A 26,460-nucleotide genomic window follows, 5' to 3' on the forward strand; every position below is an offset into this window, starting at 1 on the left:
GCACATTCTGCTCCGGAGAGAGTGAGAGAGATGAGTTGGGCGGGTGGGTGTGTGACGAGTTAGAAATAGAGAGAATAAGCGCGCACGGATAAAAGCGAGGAGGGAGGAAGTAAGGAAGGAAATAAGGAAGGAAGGGGAGCCAAGAGCAGATGAAAGGGAGGGAGATGAGACAGGTGTAGCAGCAGGAGCTACAGAGGAGGACACCCCTGCTTTACCCCCCTCCACCGGCAGAGCCGCGCCAGGTTTCGCGGTACCACCGTGGCGTTTTGCCCCCCCCCCGGGCGGCAACCCCAACACCCTTCTCCGTGGAGAACACAAGAGCCAGTTGTGCAGAAGGATCCTGTTGCCTGGATACCCCTCGCTGTCGACCACGGCGGCAAGACGCCAGGACTGAAGCGTGTGTGAGTGAATGTGCGTTTGCAGCCATGGGAAAAACACAGCTGGCTGAGTGTGTGAATGGCTGCCTCACGCGCGCACTCGCCGCCTCCTTCACTGACATGCACGTATGAATAAGGGAGGAATCACCCTCACACGGGGGCTCTGAGGAAAGGAGGTGGAGTGGGGGTGGGTGGAGGGTGGGGGGGGGGTAGCTGTCCCCCCCTGCTTTGGATGATGAAGAAATCTGTTTGGTAGGAAGGGAAGAGAGAAGCCAGAGAGATTACCTCACCAAGTGGAAGAGAGGAAGCGAGGAAGCGAGGGGAGGCGAGACCCTGAAAGAGAGGAGAGCCAAGGAAGGGAAAGGCTTTTGGTGGAAAGGGAGAAGCAACGAGTGGAGCTGGCTGGGTTTGCTCAGCGGGAAGGGGGGAGGTAGCAGCTCGCAGGCTGTGTGGAGCCATGCAGATCCAGTCTTCTGGTCCACAGTCCAAAGCCTCCAGCTTCCTCCTCAGTCAGAGATGTGTGCTGTCCCCCAAAATGGAAATCCATCGGTACGTACCAGCTCTCACAAAGTGGCTTCTCTCTAAATGTGTTTCCTCTGACACAAGGTGCTGCTGTGCTCACTTGACAAGGACATTTGTGTGTGTTTATATAGATTGCTACTCTCTTTTAATCCATGAGTCCTCAAGGCCCCTCAAGGCGGAGGAGTGTTTTCTGATCGCAGAAGTTCATTTGAAAGAGGAAATCTCGAGTCTCTTACACGGAATGAATACTTTAAAATTTGTTGATGTGAGAGGAATTCTTTTAATTCCAGTTGGACCACACCTGCTGTGCAGCCGAGCGTGTCCTGCCTCTGCAGTGAACAGCACATCATTATTATTGAACTTAGCTTGTGATGCAATATGATTCATCGATCGAGATCAATATAACGATTCAGAATGATATAAAGTATGGTTGCAAATAGGCAAATAATATTGTTTCATGTCTGAATTGTGTTGTTGCTCATCGTATTCTGCCTGCATTTGTGATATTAACAAATCACTATTATATTGTATCATGATAACGCTGTTGATTTACATCCTCGTAAAACAAACGGATCGTTTTGAAACTTGAAACTTTATTTTATTTTAATGAGCTTTTATTTTATTTTCTCCTACAGATAATATTATGGTAAAAAATGTTTGGCTGGAAATGTTTATTGGAACCACAGAGAGTTTTCTATTAACATGATATTGTTGGTTCTGAAAGAAATCTTTAAGATTAGTTTAGAAAGAAAAGGAATGGCGTTGTTGATGTGATTTCACAAACTGAAAGCCAAAGCTCCAGTGAGCGTGATTTAGTGTAAAGTAAAAAGAAACAAGTCATCAGTAACAAGAAGACGATAACAACGAGCCATTTATCAAACACTTCTTGTTGTTGTCCTCTCTTCTCATGACGTTGTGCCCGTTTCCCTCGGAAACCTTGTTGGTTTGTAGCGTCTCTAACATAATGTGAAACAAAGAGACTTAATTATTGATGCAAGTTTTCACAAATGTCAGAAAACGTCTCCCTTACGCTCAGCGAGCCAAGCATGAGGCTCAACTTAAAGGAGGTTTTCCTTAAGTTTGGGCGACGGTAGCTCAGTGGTACAGCGTGTTGTCTTTCGCGAGTTGTGGGTTCGATTCCCAGCTCCGCCTTGGCCCCACTTTCCTCCTGACGGCTGTGTCGGCAGCGTGTGAATGGAAATATCCATGGAAATAATCCAGGACTAAAGGTGTGTTTACGCTGAACTGAACTTTGTGATCGCTTAATTTTCTCAATGATTTTGTTGTGTGGTCCACAAAATGTCAGAAAATGTTGATCAGTGTTAAAATTCAAATGGAAAATATTCAGTTTAAACCAGAAAATCTTCACTTTTAAGATGAAAAATCTGAAAACTTGTTATAATTATAAATTATAAAGGCATCGTGATTCATTGACTATTGAATAAACGCAGAAGAGAGGATGCAAATGTTGCATTTGTTGTGGCGGGCAATAAGTATTGTTCTTATATTTTAACTTGACGCAGAAGTCAGAAGTCATCACAGTGTTGTGTCAGACATGGAGGACAATTGTTGTACGAACCCTGAAAACATGAAGCAGGGCAATGAGAAAAAGATTCTAAAAATACAGTCTGTGCATCATTTAGTTCAAGCTGTTTGTCCCACATTTATAATGGAAAAATACAGATTGATTTATACTCACTATCAAACCATTTCTGCTTTTTCTTTTGCAACACGTGTCTCTTTTTTCCTCTTTTTTATCCTCAAGGGGTTTACAAAGAAAAGTTTTTACATACATAAAATATTTGACCTGAACTCTTATTTGTTCAAGTTAAAGCAGAGTTTATAAATCTTGCTAAAGAAAAATTGATTAGCAGTGTCCACTATGGTCCTGGCTCGCCTCGGCACGGCACGGCACGGCACGGCACGGCACAGTTTAGTGTTTTCCACTGCAAAAAAAAGTACCTACTCGACGTGGGCGGAGTCATCACTGCACGACTGCGTGAAACTGCAGTGACTTCATTTTACACATGACACACACACACACACACAGGAGTGACTAGTGACTTGTAAAGCAGTTGTTTTCAGTGTAACTGAATCATTAGAATCAGTTCATTAAAACTGTTTGTTCAGTGCTTTCTGCATGACCGGAGCACAGACTCTGAACTGAAATACAGTGGCAAGGTGTGTGACGCTCGCGATGTCCCTAAATACACCAGACTCCTCTGTTAAATATTGAGATTTTAGACATTTCCCTGGTAATTGTTGGAGCTGAACCCACGTTTCTAGGATTGTTAAGTCTTTTTAACTGATCTACAGTTCGGCATCGTTCGGCTTGATTTCTGTGTCAGACGTCACTTCCTGTGATGGCTCTCTGACCAATTAGTGGCTGGCAGTCTGGCGACGCCACGTATAGTACCCACTCAGCGCGCTTGGAACCTCCTCAGAGCAGGTACTTAAAAAAAGGTAGTGGAAACGTGCTGTGCCGTACCGCGCCATGCCGAAGCAGCCGGTGGAAACACGCCATAAAACTACCAGTGAAATCCTGGAGAGTGGGACATAAATCTCAGCAAAGGCCCACGGGAATGATGTGTTACCATATAGACTTTACATTAAAGTCAGATCAGCGTCTTCAGTCTCCTGTTTGCCCTTTCATTAAGTTGTAGTGATGGATCAGGTGACCTGATGCTGCTCCGTCTGTCTTTCAGACTGTAGTGCCTTTAATAATGGAAACTCCTCACTCTCTGTTTGTGTGTGTGTGTCGTACTGCCACAGTGTGTCATACTCTGAGTGAGAGGTGATTGAGTTCATATTGGGGGGGGGTGTTAGATCAAAAACCAGCATAGTGATTGCACACAGACGCCCCTCAGTGAGAGTCTGCAGACGTTTCCTCTGCTTTGCTCAAGTCAAACTCATTAGTGCTGAAGATGTTAGTTTCATTCCCCTGGAAAATATAAGAGCCTTTGTTTAGTGATTAAAACTGCTGCCATACAATAGAAGCAAGAAGAGGCATCGGCCTTTGTGTTGGGATTCAAACAGAGTAAAGAAAAGTCATTTATGAAAAACAACAGTGGATGAATTCACCTTTTTAAAAGCTGCATTGATTATGTGATTTAGGCATTGAATTTTAATTTTGATTATGATTAGCCTTAAAAACAGTCTGTGATTCATTTGAATGCATTTGTCTTTGACATATGGAGGAAGACCGATTAATCAATCAACCGATATTTGCCGTATTTTTAACTAATCAACATTGGACAATGTTGCTAAGTCACTACGGCTGTATTATTTTTGTGTGTTTAATATTTAGTTTATACATTATTTTTATTGAAAATACTGCAGGATAAAATGTAGAGGGACATTAATGCTGTGGGTTACTGATGTTAAGCAAATTTTGTATTATTCGTTGACATTAAACATTTATATTTTAACAGATGGAGGGGGAAAAAATGGCTAAGTATCTTAAAATGGGCAATAAGCTTCCCTGATTTATTACAATCAGCATTATAACAGATGACAGTGTTACTTTGCAATATATTATGATAATATTTAAATTATTGATTGTGGAGCCAAGAGAAATTTGACGTTGCATAAAGAGGAACATTTTTGTTTGGTGTCGCACATAAATAAATCCTCTCAAACCGGCACAAACTTTCCCACACACAAGTCACCTCTGGTTCCCTGAGAGAGACACAAGCGTCCCATTCACCAGGTGGATGTTTGGTAACTCAGCAGGATTTCACAGGTGTTTTATAAACTCTAAAAGTCGTCTACTGTTGTGTTTCTGTGCGTGGTCATAAACAGGCAAATACTGTTCATGTGAAAGCGTCGATTGTAGGTCTTTGTGCTAATGTACGTGGAGTGATGGCTGATTGCCGTTTGGTCGTGTCCAGACCTGCTCTGTGCTCAATGTGTCCCCTGTCTCCTGTGTCGATGCAAAAGTGACTGGACGCTTGTAAAAATGTGTCTGTGCCATGCAACACACGAGCCAACACATGCTAACATACACAGGAAACAGTGTGTGGAGTGTGTTGTGGTGCAAAGAGAAACCTCTGGAGACACGTTGTGTGTTTTCAGTGCAACTTGTCGTCTTTATTTTATTGTAAAGCCGTTTTCATCAACGTGAATTCTGGGAAAAAGACTAGGTCCAGAATGTTTCAGTTTACTGTTCACATAAGATCTATGCAAAAGAAAATAGACACGTGTGAACGTGCAGCTAAGGCGTGCAGTGATTAGTCAACATTGTTGACAGAAGTCAATGACAACTTTAATTGTTGCATTGTTTTCTTTTATGCAGTCGTGTTTTACTTATCTCTGCTCAAAGTTGCACATGTGCTATAATGTGATGGAAGTGATTCCTCCCTTAACTCTCTTAGCTCTGGTGGAACTAACAGCTAAGCAGCCTGATGCGCTTCTAGGCTGTATATTATATATAATGTTGAAGTATAATCAAGTCATTGAGTAATTGATGACTAATTGATCAACATAATAGTTGTCGGTTGCGTTCCTAATGCAGAAGGCAAATTCAAGCCTAATACCTGATGTGTGCTCATGTCGATATCTTATTTTTGTTTTTATTTGATTGTGTTTTATTGTGTGGCTATCACTTTTACCCATGTTTTATATCTTTTCATTTATTTTATTTATTTTTTTATGTTTTTGCCCCGCGTGAGCTTTTATGCCTTTTATTTATTCTGTCTTTTATTATTCTGTGCAGCACTTTGGTCCACTGTGGTTGTTTAAAAGTGCTTTAAATAAAGTCGGACTGGATTGGATGTAAAGAGATTGAAGTGGACAGATAAATTGGTTGCTTGACACTTTTCTCTTACACTGCACACCTGTAGAATTGAGCATCAGATTTTGCCACGCAATATCTTTGGTAGTCACCGTCACCCTATGAAACTTTTAATTTTCAACTTTCCAACCAAAACATATTTTCTGTCTCGATGTACTGACCTCCATTTCCTGCCCTCCTATTGTCCACTCAGTAAATCCTAATTCCATGTCTCCAACTTCCCCCTTTGTTGCCTCAGATTTGTGAAGTTGATATAACAGCTTCTCGATCTATTGTGACGTCCACTTGCGTCCTTGAGACAAGCAACCATGTCCTACACTCCAGACTCTCTCTGACCCATTTGTAACTGATTTGACAGATTGTGCTGTTTTATTTAATGAAAGGTCAGACAGGCCCATTGAAGGGTTTCCCACCCCGCTCTCTGGGGGGTGATAACAAAGCTTCTCATTACCATGGTGGTGAAAAGGGCAGAGTCATTTAAGGCAAAGCGAGTGAGGGAGGGGTAAACCTGTGGATCCCTCCTTTGGGGATCTGGGTGTTCACGCGGCTAATGGTTTCTGTGAGTAACTTCCTCAAAGCCTAATTAAGTCCAAGAGGATTCTGGGTGTTAGGCCCAACTACTCATTAAAGATGCCTGGTACTTGAATAGTCCAGTCAATGGTCCAGGTAATTACTGAGCAATAAATGTTTTATACTATGATAACTAGCATTAAGAGATTAGAAAATAATTAGGAGACAAAAAAGCAGCACTGGTGAAAACAACCAGTGGGTCTGTTTTTGTTAGCCAGCCCAGTTCTGGACTAGAGGGTGAGATTTCTGCAAACTGCTGACTGCTCTGCACAGGCAGCCTCACCCACTCATCAGCCTGTCAATAATAAATAGAGATATCTCTGCCCGTCTGTCCGTCTGTCCTTTGTTTTTCTTGACAACCACTCATCGCACAACTTCAAATTTGGCAGGTGTCGTGGTGAGGACTTGAGAAAATGCAGTGCTAACAAATAACTGCGTTCTTTTTTGTGTCTATGCGTTTCATTTGAAGTGGGTACAGAAAAGCTTGTGTTGGAAACTGTGGTCAGACATCATTTTATTGTCAATTTTGCAATAAACTGTCCACAGAATTCAGGATGGGCATAAGTATTTGATTATAAAAAAGTCGATCATCGACTATGACTATTTGTAATGTTTTATCAGTGATTTCTTTTAGAATAACACAAATATTCCTCCTCCAATAACGATCTAATTTGTAGTCCATCTACTGTCACAAGGTGGTAGCAGCAGCAAGCATTTAGTCGGTGGACTTGATGTGTTTGCAGAAGTGATGAGCCAGGAATCAAACTCACAACCTTCCAATTGAAAGACTGAGCTACCTTCACCCCATATTGGCCATGTTCCTTGAATGCATCTCATTAGCTGCTCTTACCTCAACACACTGTGAACCCCTGCATTACTCTCACTAGCTCTCATGTTTAGAATATTTGAATATTCAACAAATAATGCTTTTAAAAACCGGAACAGCAGTATTTTTTAACCCTAACCCTAACCCAGCAGTATTGTCCCCACTTTGGACACAGATGATCTAGGACCTCTGCTCACAGACAACAAAAACCATGTTCAAGAAGGAGATAAAGGATGCTAACAGCAGCAATGGACAGGAAGACCGCTAAAAGCCGAAACTCATGATCACTGATAGCAACTGGAACAAACAAGGTGATCTTGTGATTATCACTTTTCTTTTACCTCCACATGAGGGTCAAACCTGGAGCTGGAACCAATCAAAACCCCATTGCGGACAAACAGCCATTCATTCCTACGGTCAATTTAGAGCGTCCAATCAACCTAATCCCCAATCTGCCGGGAGGAAGTCGTAGTACTCGGAAAGAACCCATGCAAACTCCACACAGAAAGACCTAAGGTCGAATCGGGATTGGAACTGGTGACCTTTTTGCTGTGAGGCAACAATACTATCCACTAGCCTCACCGTGTGGCCCAACTTTATCTTATTACTACTTATGTGAGCAGACATTGACCTTTGCTCACAGAAACCAAGACTTTATTTCTTTAATTCCGTGTCTACCAACTACAGGCAGGCACATACACGCCTTTGGGCTGTTCTGGTTTAAATATAGCGATGAGTGATGGTGGCTCCTTTGTCACACTTCAGGTGTTTTTTTTTGTTTGGTTTTTTTTGCAGCTATCATGCCACATGCTGCTCTCCTCCTGCTCTGCCGCCGTCTCCCCCCACCATCTGTTATAGTGAGTGAGTCATGACTGTGAGCGCAGGGTATTTTCTCATGGTTGGACCATACCTATATCATCTGTGTGAGTGCATGTGTTTATGTGTACACTGGCTGTTTCACATGCAAACATCTGCTCGTGAATAAAGGGTTAAAAGGTGCATATTTGCACATCTGTACATATCTGAGCTCGTTCTCATCAATCCCCCCCCGCCTCACTCTCTGTTTTTAGCAGAGCACAGACCTTCGCCCACGTAAAGCTGGGTTGCCAGGGCAACGACTCAGTTTGCAGTACCTATTTAAAGGCCTCAGAGTGATGGGGAGACCTGTGTAGGGTCGCAGGAGTCTCAGTCAGCAGTGACGGGCTGTTTCCTGAGTTACAGTCGGGGCAAACCCTCGTCAAACTCATTATCGAACCTCACAAATAAACAAAAATCACATGTGCTCTCAAGGGAAAATATGGCAGTCCCCGAGCAGAGTGGATCACACACAGTAAATAGTTGTTCCCTCATGCCGTTACATCATTTTTTTTGTCGTAATTATAGATAATATGCCCCCATCAATCACAGGCTGGTTCGCTGGTGGCTCCTGTGGCTGCTGCATTAATCGTGCTCAGTTTAGCTGTTTATTGTTGGTCTGAACTGTTGTTTGTGTGAGGATGATAATTAAAATGTTTTGGTTCCGCTCCTGTCATGTGGCGAGGCTTAGTTTTGTTTAGTTGATTTGCACCTGATGTAAATTTCATGCATTGTTTAATTTTTCAACTGGTTCGCATTCACAAATCACATGAATTGTGATTGTATGAATTGTGAACCAAAGTCATATTGGTCAGATATGTGGACTGTAGGTCAGAGCCCAGCAGGTGGTTGGTGGGTGGTCACTGAGGAGCGGAGGGAAAACCAGGAGGAGAGCTACTGAAAAGTCGGAACGGAGTCAGTGAATATGATATATGTCCTGAACGGCCTTTGTCCTCCAGGTCTGTGAAGCCTGTGGTAAACTTCCACGACGTGCAGCGCCGAAGTGACAATGATACAGAGTCTGGTTCACAGCTGTCGGGCAGGGGAGTCGGGGTGTCAAACGGTTTGTGGGTCACCATGTTGAGGCTCGGATGTCTATCATTGGCGACTACTTCTTCTGTTGCTGAAATGTTTTTGCTGCTTGGTGAGCCGGGCTTATACTCAACCTACCGGGGAAGTTCAGTTCATGCGTGTGGTATCCACGCACACCTAACGCTAGTGTTGTAGTCAAGACCACCTAAACCGAGACCAAGTCGAGACCAAGACCACAATGTATCGAGACCAAGACAAGACCAAGACTTTGAGGGGTCGAGACCGAGACAAGACCAAGACCTTGAGGGGTCGAGACCGAGACAAGACCAAGACTTTGAGCGGTCGAGACCGAGACAAGATAAAGACTTTGAGGGGTCGAGACTGAGACAACACCAAGACTTTGAGGGGTTGAGACAAGACCAAGACCGTTAGCGTAACTTCTGCGGTTTTGTGGCGCTTTGGGGCGTTGAGGCGATGAAGATGCTTGGTCATTCTCTCCTCCTGGTTCTCCCTTCTCCTCGTTGCAGATGTGGATGAGAACACTGAGGCTGTAACCGCACCAGGTCGAACCAAACGAACCATACTGAGGGGGGTAAACGCACCAGGGTCCTTTTTAACGTGCTAAATCAAGCTGGTGTGAACACCCTTATGTACATATAGGGTAGCTAAGTGACGGAATACTTCTGGTAAATTTCCAGAAACTTTCTATGGGATTGGGAACTTAAACTTGAGAAATTCCAAATTGGAAACGTTCTTATTCGGAATTTATGTGAATTTTTGCAACCCTATACTGTATATCTACATCTGAAGCTTATATTGACTGCATGATAGTTACTTTAGGACAGATAATAACAAGGAGAGAAAACTCCTTATAAAGTACTTGAAACTGCTACACTCTAAATGTATTGTAATACTTTTCATGCCGTGGTAAAACAGGGACTTTCTCTTGTCAGTGGGGCCTCTGCTGTTCCTCCCTGCCCCCACTTGATCACTTCCATATGGGCTGGAAACAGTCTGCATCTTCTGCGCCACTCCATAAGTGATGGCTGATTAATGAGAGAGAAAGGGAATGAGAGGGTGAGGGGAGGCAGTGGAAGGGCGAGTCAGTGGTACACAAAATTACAATTTGTGTGCAGGGAGAAAGAAGAAGAAGAAGAAGAAGAAGAAGAAGAAGGTGTAAGCTGAAAATGAAAGACCAGAGCAAAGAAACGGAAGGATGCAGACTTGCTGCTCCCCAGAGCTCCTCCATCCTGGAGCGCCTTCCGTCCAGCTGCACCCCTCCCTGAACAAACCCTCGGGTCATCCCTCAGCCCTTGTATACCTCTCGTTCTTTCTTCGGCCTGTCGTCCATTTTCAGAGCAGGGACTCCCCCTGGGTCCTCCACCCAGACTTGGGAAAAGCCTTCTTCAACATTTATGTGGCTCTGCTTGCATGTTTTGCTTCAGCTTTACAGGATTTATAATCCTCCCCCAGCTTGGAAGGAACTGACTCTCGGTCTTTCGAAGTAGAGCAAGTTTATCGTCAGATGCTTTACAGCCAAAAAGGGCAAACTGGACAAAGCAAATCAATTTAGAGAGGCAGATGGAGACTGGAAAAGAGAGATAAAAGGAATACCTGTGCTGTGAGTCAGTTCATGAATTAATATAGTCAAACACAGGCTCTGTGTTTGTGGCAGGAGAATGTTCTTTTATCCCCACAGCATATAATAACAGAGGATTAGTGGTAAGTATTTCTGTCTGTCGGTCTGTAATTATTCAGTTTCCCAAGAAGAACTGGAAATCAATTCAAATTGTCCTCATGATACTTTACAGTTATGGTAATCAACTCGTGCTGGTTTGAAGGAGGGGATGCAAATATGTTGTTGTTGAAGCTGCTTTTTAAATTCTTCAAAGCACAGAATTTATTAAAAAAACGGGAAAGGTCAGTTTGAAAATCTGGAGTGTTTGGAGTGCGGGGCTCCATGGTACCCAGAGGAAACACACACAAACATAAATCACTCTTCCTGGATACTGCCATCACCACATCGGCCACATTATGAAAACCTTATCTGGTTCCAATTCATTTTCCCATACAAAACATATTTGCTACTGCAGTTTAGTTGCATAGAAACACTTCTTAGGACACAGGGTACAGTTTTTTTCTGCTGTCTTGAGGGAAACGGAAGAACTAGCGGAGGCGGACAAGAGAATCCCACCATAATAGTAACCAGCTGATTGAGGTCGAGCGGCTGAGATGCTGACGTTTTCAATGATTACATAGGAAACTTTGATGGTGCTGCTACAGAAATACTCCTGAGAGTCCAGTAAAATCACCCCCATAACTGGCAAACCAATGCACGCTGTAAACAAAGAGCTGTTGTGTGTCGGTAAAGTGCCATAAAACAACAACTGGAGGAAGAGCGCACCACAAACTCTTCCATGAATGGGAACAAAGGACAAGATGCAAGGTTTTCTTCTCCCTTTTTTCATTCATTCATTCATTCATTTCTACCACTTTATCTTTCACAAAAGAGAGCCAATCCCAGCTACTGCTGCCTCCTTTGGTTGGTTTGTGTCACTGACGTGAATCTGAAAAAAAGGATTTTTAACCATTGGAGTCACAAAATAACACATTTGAACTCTGTGATCAAGGCAGTAGTGGATTAATAACTCAACGTGTGCTGTGATATATATTTTCTCTGTGGATTTTGGTGCACAGTAGTGGTTAGCGCTCTTGTCTTTGCAGCAAGAAGACCCGGGTTTGTGACCCGGTCGGAAACACAGTCCAAAACATGGGGACTAGGTAAATTCGACTCTCTAAATTGACCATAGGAGGATAAAGTGGTAGAAGATGGATGGATGGACTTTGGTGCACAAACTTCTGTGTTTTTTTTATGTAAGAAAAGGATGTTTACATTAGATGAGCCTCCTAACAAGTGGCTTAAGTCTGTTTTTCCACACAGACAGCAGATACGGCACGTCCAGCAGAAGTTGCGTAGTGCCGCTTTAATGTATTAGACTTGAAAAAGTTTGTCCCTTTCTGAAAAAATCTCTCAGTACTGGCAACACGATGAAGCCTCAGTCTCACCGGGTCAAGGTTTTGAATCAGACTGTCTGTTCATCGGCTGCACTGCTCATTTAGCCCTTCATCACAGTCTGTACGGCATGTTATCAAAGGCCTGCAAATGTCATGCAGTGAACTGTTACAGACACAAGTAGAAAAACAAGCTGCCCAGTCCCCTGCTGTCATCATCATCGTCATCATCTTTATATGATGTGTGTCATTACTGTGGACTTAAAGGGACGTTTGTGTAGAATTAAATTAAAATCAGCTTCCTCCTCATTATTCAAACGCATATTTGATGCAGTCTGCTCTAAAACCTTATCAGTCTGCCGTACAGAAGGAGATGTGAGGTCACGGACACGCTGAGTCACCACACTCACAAGGAGCAGTGGGGCTTGCATGACAGAAATTAAACTGTCCTTAATTACCCGGGTTCATCAAAGAGTTTTTGGCAGACACAGTGAATGTTCATTCACCCCCCTTCCCCCACACCCCACCCCACCACATTTTTTAAAAATGTCTATTTTTAGACAAGCCTGGTTGTCTGGTTATGTAACGTTGGCCCATCGGCAATAAAATTAGTCAGAATTTCCTCCCATATTTAGTGATGTAGTGAGTTAGTACAATTAAGGGTGGGCTTTCTGAGTCAGGCAGTCCCAACTGAGCCAACCTGGCATTGATTAATTCAACTGGGGTCAGAGTTAAGGGTCAGAAAATGCCAAATATTGAGCCTTTATTAAGCCAGCTCATCATTCATTATGTTTTTGTCTGTCTTCTGCCTCTTCGTTCACCCTCTGCAGTACCACACCAATACTGGCAGGATGACGCCTTTTGACCTTAAACTCAGAGGATCATTAACATTAATGAAGGAGATGAAAATAGTCTCATCTAATATCCTGTTACCCATTCTTGTTCTTTCAGTGTGGATCCGTGTGTCCTTCAACTCCATTAGGGACTATTTTTAACCGGCAATGTGCTCATGTGCACTATATAAAAGCGGAGATGAGCCAATGCGATTGGACTTGGTATTGGTCCGCTGATCCGGTATTGATCGAAATCACTGTGTCCGATATCGGAGAGACAGAAATGTAAAATTCAAAACAATCCAATAATCCCAAATATTGCTTGCTTCACTTTGCACAGACTGTAAAAGCATTTTAGCTGAGTCATGTTGTAGAAGAATATGTGTTTCCCGGTGGTAAATGCAACATCTTTGTCATTTAAAAGGTGTAAAATGACTGTATATTGGTATCATGAAAAAGTCATATCACGCAATCCTGAGATACCTCCTTCTTCTTCTTCTTTTTCGGCCTTCCCTTCTGTGAATCACTGCAGTAACTGGTTCACCACAGTAACAAGGTGAAAATACTTTCTGTTTTTTGTCACGTGGCTAATTTAGCAAAAGTACTAGATGATGTTATGGTGATTTTCCACCCCATCCACCAGTGGAAGGGGTTGTGATTCGGCTCACGGTTGCCACTGTGCTGTGGCAAGATTTTAGACGATTTCAGACGTTTCCTTGCGAAATGTTGGAGATGAACGCATGTTTTCAGGATTTTGAACTGATCTGCAGTTCAGCATTGTGCGGTTTGATTCCTGTGTTGGACGTCACGCTCATGACTCTTCCAGTACCTCTGCCAATCAGTGGCTGGCAGTCTGTCGACGTCACATTTAGTATTGGCTCAGCTCGTGAGAAGGTAATAAAACTACCAGGTACTATTGTTAATGGAAAAGTAAACAAAAAAGTGTTGTGCTGAAACCGTGTGGTGGAAAAGTGCCATTAGTTCACTCTTCAGCAGTTTAGTATGAAAGGAAAATATCTCTTATGTGTTTAAGTGGCTAATAAATAATACTTAGGAAGCTATGATGTGATTCAATGGTGCAATTGTAGCATTCAACGATATGCCCATTAGCAGCACTTGTTTTCACCTATAAATGGCTCACGTTGTTACATCGAGCCTCTGGCGACGTCGCTGAAGCAACAGCGTCTCTCATTTCATGCTCAGGTCGCTCTCTGAATTCGCACAAGACGTTTTGCAGGAAGAAGAAGTGGCAAATGCAAGTTGGAGAGAGGACTTTGGAGTCTACCGAGAGAATTGATCGATTCTTTTATGGCTGAACATGAAGTTGATGTGGACAATGATGATGAGCAACTTCACTGCCACTGGTGGCGGCTCCTATACGGATGTGGAGCTCCTTCAAAATTGGAGAGCAAACGAGAGACGGGAGAGAAGGCTGAACTCACTTGTGCATGGATGAGGCTCTTGAAGCTGTAGTGGTGTGACCGTGGGTGGTATAGTGGGTCTTCCTCTTCCTGCAGCTTCAGATTCTCAAGTCCCTGTGAGAATTCAGACCGAGAGTTGAGTGAGAGTTGTACTTCACTAATGTGCCAGTCTCAATCTGAGCAATTTGATGTAGTGGAGAATACGAGCACTTTATTTAGCAGACCTAATGTATAGGATGTTGCAGTCGCACATAGGATCACATTGTAGGAATTGCTGCTGTGTCGCGGCTGAGACTCGTTATGGCTGTGCGATATCTCGATATTTTAATACATATCGATATATTTCTAAACGAGATATAACATGGGACAATATCGTTTGTATCAATATAAGTCATTTCGCATTAAAATGACAATACATGCATTTTTATTTCTATTTTTGAATGAATTACTGTATATTATTGTCATGCAGGAAAGAGATTTTTTGTCAAGGAGCATTTTTATTTCAGTGACCTCTGACATTTGGCATGTGGCTTAAACTTATAACGGACTGTTTGTTTATTTTTTTAAAGGAAAACAATTGATTTAATATGCTATAATGCTTTGGGGGAAACCCCAATTACATTACAGAAAGAATATTGAGATATATATCGAGTATCGAGATATGACTTTTAGTCTTACTAAAGTGCATTTCGGTGTCAGATCTGCACTGCTCCCCACTCTCCCTCACTCCGCTCTCAGCCCACTTCTTGGCATTTTCCCATATCAGGCATTGTGTATGTAGACGTATGTAGACGCGCCTCCCTCGTGATTGAAATCCGTCGTGTGTCCCAGATAACTGCTGTGACGACAGTCAAAGAAAAGTGGATCACTCATCAACATTGTGCATCTGCATTTTGTGTTTGCTAGCACCTGAAACAGCGTCGCCCAAAAGTTTATGTTATGGTGGAGCAAGGGGAAAAAAAGGTGCAGTGCAAACCCAGAATTTAATGACATTTATGAGCTGCTTGCCAATGATTCACGCTCGTCTAAATGAAGCTATAATGAAAAGCATAGGTGTTTTTATGACCACACTTATGCAGACGCACAAAAACAAGGTTTACACACACGTTGAAAGTAATTGAGATCAGTTACACAGTTAAACCAGCAGACGCTCACACATCATTTATTTGAGGACATGTTTATTTTAATAGGTTTCATTGTATGAACAGAACAACACCTAATAGTCGTCAACAAAGTTTATAATTGATTTATAATTTGAAGTTTTCTGATTTTTTTAGCTTCTTGAATGTGAATATTTTCGGCTTTCTTTGCTCCATGTGACAAATAAATCATTAAGACTGAATCATTTTGATTTGTAGACGTAAACAAAACATTGAAAACATCCTCATTTTGAGGTTTGAAAAAACTGCTCATTTTAAAACTGGACAAAATGAACATTTTAACGACCAAATGAGTACTTGACTAATTAAGAAAATAAGTGAATGATTAGTCAATCATGAAAATAACGGTTAGCTGCAGTTTTCCAGTGAAAAACTAAAGCCGTGACCTTAGAGCAGGGGTAAGTACTGAGCCGTGCTTTTTATAGACCGTTACTTTCCTAATAAAACATTAACAAGGTCAAAACCTTATATAATTAAGTCTCTATTTAATATCAATTCAAATTGAGCACTACTGAAACCGTACAGGCAGTGCTTTGTAAAAAAGAGATAAAAATGGATAAAACCACAATATTTGAATAGAAACATTGACTCAGTGGAGGCAGGGGGCGACGATGAGCTCAGTGGACGGGTTAACAGGGAGACGAGGAGGGTCAACAAGACTAGATTACACCGGTCAAGTGGTCAACAAGGGGAAATCCATATGACGCTGTGATCTCTTTGTCTGACATCACGTAATGGTGGAAGTTGCACAAACAAAGGGACGGTGAACATGAACACCTGGAGAAAGATAAGATGTGACACAAGTTTTCTGCTCTTTCTCTTCCTCTCTGCGCTCTGGAAGGAATTTCTCTGCCTCTGGCCTCACAGCAGTTGAAGTGGAAACGCTGGATGGCTTCAGTTGTAATCACTCTCCACGCAAACACAAACCGCAGTACGTTCACCTCACAAAAATGCACGGGTTACCAGCGTGTGCGCTTGTCTTAGTTTGCTCTGCTATATTTAGAAAAGTCACATTAAGTCGACCCCCTCCGTTTTATTTGTAGTTTTTTTGTTTTGTTTTTTTTCTCTAGTTTGCTCCTCAGAGAAAAGAGACATTTTCATGTATATTTCTGTGCATGATAAAACAAACGTGCAGGTTCTTTAGATTATGTAAATATCAAGAGTTTGACCCATATGGGGAATGAGGGCAGCCAATGGCCAATAATGTTGCTGATTTTTCTTTTTGGCCTATTACATTTTCCCCCCACCATGTGAAACACATAATTGTTTAATGATAACAAATAATACAAATAAAATAATCTTAAAAAGTGCCTGCTAGTTACATAATAGCAGGTCAGAACACTGCACCCTTCATAAGCTAAGGAAACATTGATGTGGTGCTGTTTCAGTCGGACTCAAGACCCATTTATACTCCACGCCAAAGATGGAGAAGGACGGAGCAAAACTGAGTAATGCCACGGGAAAATAATCCAATCGGTCAGGAGATCGACCACGAAGAGATAACATGGTCGTCATTGGTCTTACGTTCCACCACTGCGAAATCCGCTTGCTTTCTGTCTATTTCGGATCGGGCAAAAATAAATAACCGTGTTTGTTGAAACCGGTCACTTGACACAAGTTACTGTGCGTCTTTGGCATCGTGTCCATACCAGTGCCAAACACACAGGGTAGTGTCGGATTGACGTAAAACAGACAAAATGAAACATAAATGGATCTTAACATTTTATTTTTCCAAACAAACTTTGTCCACAGAGCTGCAGTACACATTTTCCACTGTAGCCCACACACACACACACACATATTCCCCATTCCTCTTCTGTTTTTGTTCTGATTTTCTTCCCTTTCCCACCTTTGCTTTATATACGGTGTATCTCCCTTTATTTGATGCAGACCTCTGTAAAGCTTTGAGAAGTTGTCCATGAGTACATTTTTGTTTGTTTGTCTTTAGTAATTGTTGGATGTGATGCCTAAATGTAGAAGTCATTAAAAACTAAATGCTGTTTTCTTGAAAATCTTGAAAACTCTTCAGTGATCCTTGATGAAAAGAGCATAACTTGCATGTTTCCATGTATTTTAAGGTTTAGCTGGACGAGCACGGTCCATGTCATGTAAACACACTGCAGATTGTAGTCTAAGTTCATCAGCTGCTGTGCAGTGTTAACACAGTTCAGCCTCTGTAATCGTACTGAAGCACATTAGTCGAGGTGTGAAAGTGTGTGTGAAAGCTGGCTGCTGGTGGATATGTGTGTGTGTGTGTGTGTGTGTGTACAATGCACAGTATACACGACATAAACAGTGTTGTGCTTGTCAGTGCTGACCCTCCGCTTCCATGTGAACGTTGAAACGCGTTCATTTCTCAATGTACACATTTTTATTTAAACTGTGCAGTGAACAGTGTATCACGTTTGTGTCCCTGTGTTGTCTCCCGTCCCCCGCAGTGAACAGAGTATCTGCCAGGCGCGAGCCGCTGTCATGGTGTACGACGACGCCAATAAGAAGTGGGTTCCCGCCGGTGGATCCACTGGCTTCAGCAGAGTCCACATCTACCACCACACAGGCAACAATGCTTTCCGCGTGGTGGGACGCAAGATCCAAGATCATCAGGTCAGTCGACAGTTGTTAATTCACTGAGTGGAGTTAAATGTTGACAATCACTATAATTTCGATCAATCGATTAATCGTTTGGTCCAGAAAACCTTTAAAAATGTTGATCGATGTTCGTCAAACCCGGAAATGATGATGTTCTCAAATGTCTGGTTTTGTCCACAAACCAAAATGATTCACTTTTAATGATTTCTTTGTTATCCAGAGCAAAGAAATGAAGAAAATATTCACATTTAAGAAGTTTAAACAATCGGAAATCTTGTTTTAATCAAGAAAAAAGCTTCAAAACGATACATTGATTATCAAAATAGTTGCCGATTATTTTAGTAATGAATAATGAATAATCGATTCAGCGATTAATTGTTTCAGCTCTCGACAGGATTGACTTTTGTATTGTGTTTTTTTATTTTCTTGTGTTTAAAAACAGGTGACACACTTAAAAAGCATTATTCCCTGTGAAGCAGTAGTAGTAGTAGTACTTGTAGTTGTAGTTGTACTTATTCAGTCACACAGATACAAACAGTGACTGGATTGGGCACAGACAGAAGCAAAAGTCCTACATTTCCTGTTGACTATGACTATGTTTACAACAACAACAACAACAACAACAACACCATCAGTCAATACATTTAACTTTAATTTTTAGAATCTATTAATCAATTATACGATAACATCTGTTTCTTTTTGTCTGTGTCACTTCTCTGGGCCTCCGGTACAGTGTAGTTACTATTTAAACCAGCAGGGGGTGCACATCAACCAATGCAGTAGCGTAATGAGCAGCAGAATAAAGAAGAAGAAGAAGCAAAAAATGCCTCGAAATGAAGCCGGTTGTACTGAAACAGAAGGAAAATCCAAGAAACAAGCAAAAGCAAACACACTATTCTTCCATATACAAGTTTAAACCAAGAAAAACACATTCATTTTTCTATCATTTCAGTTGAAAATGCATGAAATCTGCAACAACGACGACATACTTTCAGTGTCTTGCCAGTCCAGCAGAAATATTGTGAGTTCAGCATTAAAGTTTACTCAGTAAGAGCTGCCCCCAGCTGTGGAGAGGAAAGTAAACATATTACAGAGCTCAGACAACAGCAGAGTAAACTTAAACATTCCTAATCTCCTCCCTGTATTACACAACACCGGGTCCACACGGCCCCATTTCAATCACCGCTCATTTGGACACGAGCGCAGACCATAATCCACCGTGGACCGTCCCGAGTTACGCTGCAACTCCATTCAATTCAAAGGACTTTTATTTCCGCCCCAGGGGGCAATTCAGCGGCTCATAGAGCGAGTCATGAACAACGTTTGAAAACGTGCTTCATGTGAAGTGAATCAGATCTGAGAGGAGACGAGCGGAGCCTCATATAGTCTGTAAAAATAGAAATGAGCATCACAGAGCCAGGTATTCCTGTAGTATGAGTATATCAATACATAGACTCTATATATTACCCTCTTTTCTTTCTTTCTTTTAACACACAGACAGTATTTCCTCACACTCTGAAAAATGATAATATCTAGATCCACACACACACACACTGATACTAAAGATAACCTTTCATTGAATCGTCTCAACCTGCTCTTTTTGACCCTTCGTCTAAATCCGGTGGATGTCAGCACATCCCGCCGACTGCTACGCTCTAACTCCCGAACACACACGAGCAATAAACACTGAAACCTCTCACATTAATGCACACACTGCAGAATCCTGGTGGAAGATATCGGAAACTCAGCTGACAGCCATGATCCTCATTACACATGTGATCATTCCAGCAGGTGTGGACCAATCCCTGGACGTTTGCAGAGAAATACAGCAAGAAGCATTCATAAGAAGAGGCAGACTGACCACATCTAGCGTCTCAATGTGTTTTTTTAAATGATATTAATCTTAAATTGATTCATATTAAAAATAAATATCTCAATTAAAGACAAGTAGGTACAGAATCTGTTGTTATCACAGTCCTGCACACCAGTAAACTCCCCCCTCATGTTAGTATTGGGAGACATAGAGTGCATCATAAACTGTCTTTACAACCAGGTAAAAATGATGATATTTGACTACATTATGAGCGGCATGTTTGTGTTAGTGCAGATTCAGTAAAGAGTGGGTGACACACTGAATACTACGGTTACATAGACTTCTCTATAACTGGTGTTTTATGTCCACAACTAAGAACAGCACAGTGTCACGGTGACCGCTGTTGTAAATACTTGCATTACGCCTCAGTTTCATGTCAGTGCTGGATTGTATGCACTCAATTGATTTACACTTGAGTTAGGGTCTTAAAGAGCTCTCCTACTGTACAAATACAGTCGCACAGCAGTGGCCAAACACTTCAGCAGGGCTTTTTCTTTTGCAGATTAAAGTGTACCAATTTGGAATTGAGAGGGTTGACCGTCTTTACACCTTCACAAAGTGAAGCGTTCATCCTTTGTTAGCGTTTGATTTCACAGCGTGTGTTGCCCCATTTTATCTCTCTTGCCTCCCGTGTTTGGAAACATTCATTTCCTTTTAATTTAATAATAATGTTGTACTTTTATTCCTGTGATCGACCAGCACCTATGTGTGTTTTTGGCTTTTTTGTCTCTTAAGAGTGTGACGAACACACTTGCCTGAAGAAAAGAGGACGCTGTGGTTAAAATCATTCAGAGATGAAGAGAAGGGCCTGGTCGTCGCCTCTGATTGGCTCTAATCCAGATATTCCTAATCCAGTGTTGTAGTGTATGTGATACACAGGTATACACTATAAAAGGGCCATGAAACCACTTCAAAATGCACATTGATCCACATAAATGTTATTTAGTGTCTTTTTGCAATTAAAAGGTGGTTTTTATTAGAAAACTACTTAAAATAGATTTAAATTCATTATATGCACTCTCGGTGATTGTGCCGGTGGTCTGGCAGAACATGGCACATTGTTTTTCTATGTCAGCGTAGAGTGTGCTGGGGTCGACGCGCTCAACCGTCACACTTTAGCACGCTCATGCATCTCAGTCACGAGTAAAGAACCGCGGTGAAAGGAAACGGAAGCGAGCGGCGCTTTTTTGAATGTGTGAGTGAAAACCTTCTCATTTAATCTACTTCGATCCATGGAGGGTTGAGCGTCTTTGCTGCAGGAGAGACTGTTTTAGACTCTCTCACGCATGTAACACTCATCACCATTTACTGGTTTTATGTGCGTGTTTAACCAGTTCTACATTTTGAATTATCTACATATATTCTGGACAATGTCACCTCGCTTAAGACAACTTCACGTAATCTTTGCCCTCACTCACTATCTGCAAAGGTGACGGCTTATAGACTTCATCATGTCACTCTCTAAACTTTTACTTTCAGATGCGTTCTCATTTACGTAAATGTGATTTTGTGTGTATTTTATAGTCACCATCTAACTCAGCAGAAATAAAAATACACTTTGGTGTATCCACGTCCCTGTTTACGAGCCAGCCTGAAGGACGTGTCCCCCGTCTCTCTCTCTTGTGTTCTTCAGGTGGTAATAAACTGTGCAATCCCCAAGGGTCTGAAGTACAACCAGGCCACGCAGACCTTCCACCAGTGGCGCGACTCGAGACAAGTCTATGGCCTGAATTTTGGCAGCAAGGAGGACGCCAATGTATTTGCCAGTGCCATGATGCACGCTCTGGAGGTGCTCAACTCCCAGGACTCTGGTAAGACCACATCACACACACACACACACCTACATGTATGTGACGTTCATTAGTCACTGCAAGGCAAAGTTGGTGTGTTTGTTTGGACTTGTATCGTCTTGGTGACCAGTTTGTGTCTGAGGCTGTGATGAGTGATGACAATTTGGGGAAAGAGGAGATGTTTTTGTCTGGTCCACACAGCGTCAAAGTGGTCGTTTCAGGTTTAAGACTCTGGTTTTATAGAACGTGTTCCCCTCCTCGCCTGAGGCGGCGCTGCATCAAGAATTACTGAAGGAGAAGACAAGATAAACAAGAGAACTGACTCATCTGTTGGTTAATGCAGGACAACTTCTGTTTTTTTCTTTGACTGATGCCATTTTTTACAAATCAGGTCATGATATTTGATGCCCATCGATTTCCTTTCCCTCAATCTGATAAAATACAACTATTTAATGTTGTATTTTAATTGTAATAATACAAAACATCAGCGATGGGCATTTTTGCAAAAATACTATTCAAATATTTTATGGTATTGTTCATCTAATATTCAAATATCCTAAACTTCAGTGCATGAGAGCTAGTGAAAGTACTGCAAGGTTAAAGATGCATTCAAGAAACCTTGTAAATTGCATCACCTCTGCAAACACACTTGAAGTCCACTAACTAACTTATGATAAAAGATGCACCACAAATCCAGTACTTATTGGCGTAGAAAGACTTGTTTTTTATAGATGCAATCATGGATAAAACATTAGTTTTGTGTCTTTTTAACACATTAGTCACAGTAACTAATTGACTTTTTATATTTAGGTAAACAATTCATGCCCATCCCTAAATGCTCTGTCTCTCTAATCTACATTTTTCTGTGCAGTGCAATTATATACAGTATATAAAAAAAACAAAGGATAAACTAACTATTAAATACATGTAACTGAATAGAAATCTAAGTTTTAGCGACTTAAGAAAATGTACAAACCATGGAATGTAACGTGAAACTACATAAGAGATAATACATTTGTGTTTTGTTTGTCGCTACTTTGCAGATCTGTTTGCTTTGGCCTCGCTCCATGAATTTCACACGGCCCCTTATTAAATGAATAAATCACATTTCACACATAATTGGACATCATTAACGGGAATTTGTCATTCACTTTAACCTTTATAATCACAGCAAACGTAGCCGTGGCAATGACACCGTGTTTCCTGTTGTGAGCTGAGCAGTGTGTGTGTGTTAAGAGCCACAGGTGTGTTTGTGTGTGTGGCTTAAACCCAACAGCTGCAGACTTAATCTGGAGACGTAAGCATGTTAAGCAGATACACTTTATTTGTGGCATTTTGCCATTTATTTTTAAAGCAAATTAAGATAAATTAGCTCAATTATTTGAGTTGTCTGACCGTCTAAATACCCAGATTATGCAGCTAGGCCCTTTTTATCTACAGCAGAGCTGTAAGAGAACAACACTGGGTCATGGCTTTTATAGCAGCACTGAGACTGCTCATCTGATGGATTTACATGCATTTAATAACTGAGCTCTAAAATGAAAATGCTGCTGCTACTGCAGATAAATAGCTGCTCTCATTGTGCACACGAGGAGCAGATTGACTTATGGGCATGAAACGGTTAGAGGCGGGAAGCATGGACCGCACGGGATGGGAACATGATTTGAAACATTCAGGATAACCGAAGACATCTGTCAACAATAAAAGCACGTTTGTTTTTTTTTCAAGTGAGAGTCACTAATGGGTTTGGCAGAGACAATGATGTGTGTTAATTCACCACAAAGACAGAGAGACAGAGAGAGAGACAGAGAGCTGCAGTTACAAACGTGACTCTTCTTAATCAAAACTTCCATTTCGAGCTGTCTGAACGCACAGCAGGCAGCTAATGATAGACGGCTCCGGCTAACAGCATGATTTAATGGGATGATGCATTTTTAGCCCGAGAGCCCGAGTTAGCCTGATTGGTACTTACATCTGGTAATTCTAAATCATTTCTAAAACCCTATTAAATAGAGCAAAGATCTAACTGGCACACACACACAAACACACACTTACTTAAACTTAACCATAAACAGTTAAAGCCTAATCTGTACCTATCCACAATTCACATCTTAGCCCTAAACTGAACCAGTTCCACAGAAATGATCCGGTTCTACCTCATTAGGACCAGGTTTTGGTCTGTGTTTATGCCAGAAAAGGTCCTAAATAGGCAACAAATAGACGTACACACACACACACACATATTTGCAGGCTGTATTTTCAGTGGTACACCACGACCTTGCTCCTTCAAAACATGCTCTGATTACGTAGCTCCATCCTCTGGCTGTGTGTCTACGTTATGTTGTAGAAGGGATGGGAGGGAGGGAGGGAGGGGAGGGAGTGGTGGTGAGGAGGTGACAGCATGTCTCCTGTGGTGTTCTGTGCTCAGATTTGCACTCGCAGCGTGACCTCTAATCTCCACCTAACATGCGTGAAGCTCAACTTTCTGTTTTTTTTTTTATGTTACTTTAATGACTTTTGTGTTTTATTTGTATGATTCCAGCTGCCTCCCTCCCTCCTCCCTCCTCTCCTCTCCCTCTCCTCTCCTCTCCTCTCCTCTCCTCCTCCCCTGTAGCGTCCCCTGTTCTCCACTTAAGCCAAGACTCTCACCATATTCACTAATTAACCTGATTTTCATGCTCCTCATCATGCTAATTGATGCTAAGAGGTGGATGTGTGTGTGTAGTTGACTGTGAGGACAACATTTGGATTTAAATCTGTCTTTGTGAGGACATTTTAACCTTCTAGGGACATTTTGGCTGGTCCTCACAACTTTATAAGACCATTTTAGGGTTAAGACATAGAATTATGCTTGAGTTCGGCATTTAGTTCAGACATTATGATTCAAACCTGTCTTTATGAGGACATTTAAACTCTGTGAGGACAGTTTTTCTGGTCCTCACAACTTTAACAGGCATAGGGTTATGTATAGGCCCGAGGGTGAGGGACTAGAGAATGCATTATGACTAGTGTCCTCTCTCAGGATGCTGTAGAAGAATGTGTATCTGTGAGAGAGACAAATACTAAGAGACAGAAAGACAACTTGTCACCCTAATGTGACAGTGTGAAAACAAATGGATCACGTAAACAGGACAGAATTGCGACTAATGCACGGTTTTTATTCACATTCTCTATCCAGTGTATAAATAATAAGGAGCAGAAAAAAGAATAACACCACGGGAAGAAAACAGGTGGACTTGTCATCTAACAGTAATGAGCTGCTGCTCACTTACTTGACTAAATAGCAAGAAAATCTATCTGTTTGAAGATTTTACGAAGTCTTAGCTGTGCACTTGTTTATTAGAATATTTGGTTCCTAATGAAATGTAAAGAAATCACTCACACACAGACGGCAGCAAAGGCCTGAGACAGACAGTGATATTTTAAATGTGTATCTGCAAAGACATGCTATTAAACCATGTGCAGTGAATGTCGTCGCTCTTGTTATCGAGGACTTTCCAACAGTTGAGCTTCATAGAATCGTCAAATGTACAAATGTGACTCTTTACGTGGTGCAAAGATTAACTCAAAACAGCTAAACAATATTTTAAAAGGAGCTGGGGTTAAATTACTTTTAATAGGAGTGACTAGACTGAGACAAAGCAACAAGTGACAATTGCATAAATGAGTAAATGTATGCTAAGATTGGTCCTTTGTGTCCTCCAAATCCTTCAACCCTTGGATTTATATATCCTCTTCTCCGTCTTCTTTCGGCTTCTCCCTTTAGGGGTTGCCACAGGGGATTTGAAAGTCTCTTTCATACCAGATACACTTCCTCCCATTTATCCAATTAACTCAATCAAAGGGGAACACTGTGGATTGGGTACCTCAGCCCTTGACCTGTCGGGATTTAAAGCAGCCACAATGCTCCACTCGTACGTCTCCCATGAGTCTCTGTTCTTGAACCTGTGAATAAATCTGGCTTTGTTTTTTCATAATCCACATTTTTTGTTCTGTTTTTCCGTGCTGTGTTAGAAAGAGTCCTCGCTCTGTCATCACTGTTACACAGCACAGCTGAGAGCGACTGTACGTTCTCTCGTTTTAATTGTCTGTGAGCTTATGTAAAGCCTGGCAGCTCTCGTCAGAACAGTCCTCTGTGTTTGTGGTGACTTCGATCCAAATACCTTGATTTTAATGTGTAAGATTTGGCATTTTTTTTTAAGTCATGTGTGAAAATCATTAAAGACAGATGAAGCTGTGATGATCCCATGTGATCCTCTGTGTCCATATTTGTGCACCAGCAGTGTTAGCGGTCTGAACCTGTCTTTGATGCCTGCCACGCTCTTCTGTTGCATATCTCCTCTGAACAATCTGCCTCCTGTAATCTGGCATGACGTCGTTGTACTCATTTAAGCAGACGTTGTTGCTGTGACAGTGACGCTGAACTCCTAAAATATCATGCTGTTAATTACACGTGCGTCAATATGACTCGAGGTTACTTACTACCAACGGCAGTCAGTGTAAGAGCAAGTTCACACTACATACATTTAGAGTTGCAAAGGGGTGATAACGTACAGAAACTTTACTACTTTAAAAGTCTTTAATTGGGAATTCTGGGAAATATTCCAAGCTTTGTTTAAGCCATTTTTCTACAATGTATTATTTACCAAATAGATTTATATTTTTGTCCAGTGTATTCTTGTTATCTCCCATAAATTCCCATTGAAAGTCTCCCATGAAAAATGTACGTACATTACATTTATTGTCATAGGATCATGATTGAATGATTAATCTAATAATTGATCAACATAGTTGATAATTAAATGTGA

General features: G+C 41.7%; 1 protein-coding gene across 1 annotated transcript in view; it reads left to right on the forward strand.

Annotated features, from left to right (window-relative positions):
• The first annotated feature begins 594 nt into the window (after positions 1–594).
• The window catches only part of enah (ENAH actin regulator), an 89,666-nt gene continuing 63,800 nt past the window's right edge, over positions 595–26,460 (forward strand). The window contains 3 exon segments of the mRNA XM_044049262.1: positions 595–926; positions 17,839–18,004; positions 21,496–21,673. Coding sequence (XP_043905197.1) covers positions 835–926; positions 17,839–18,004; positions 21,496–21,673 — 436 coding nt within the window. The 5' untranslated portion in view covers positions 595–834.

Source organism: Solea senegalensis, linkage group LG17 (assembly GCF_019176455.1).
Source record: "Solea senegalensis isolate Sse05_10M linkage group LG17, IFAPA_SoseM_1, whole genome shotgun sequence".
In the NCBI taxonomy this organism is placed as follows: Eukaryota; Metazoa; Chordata; class Actinopteri; order Pleuronectiformes; family Soleidae; genus Solea; species Solea senegalensis.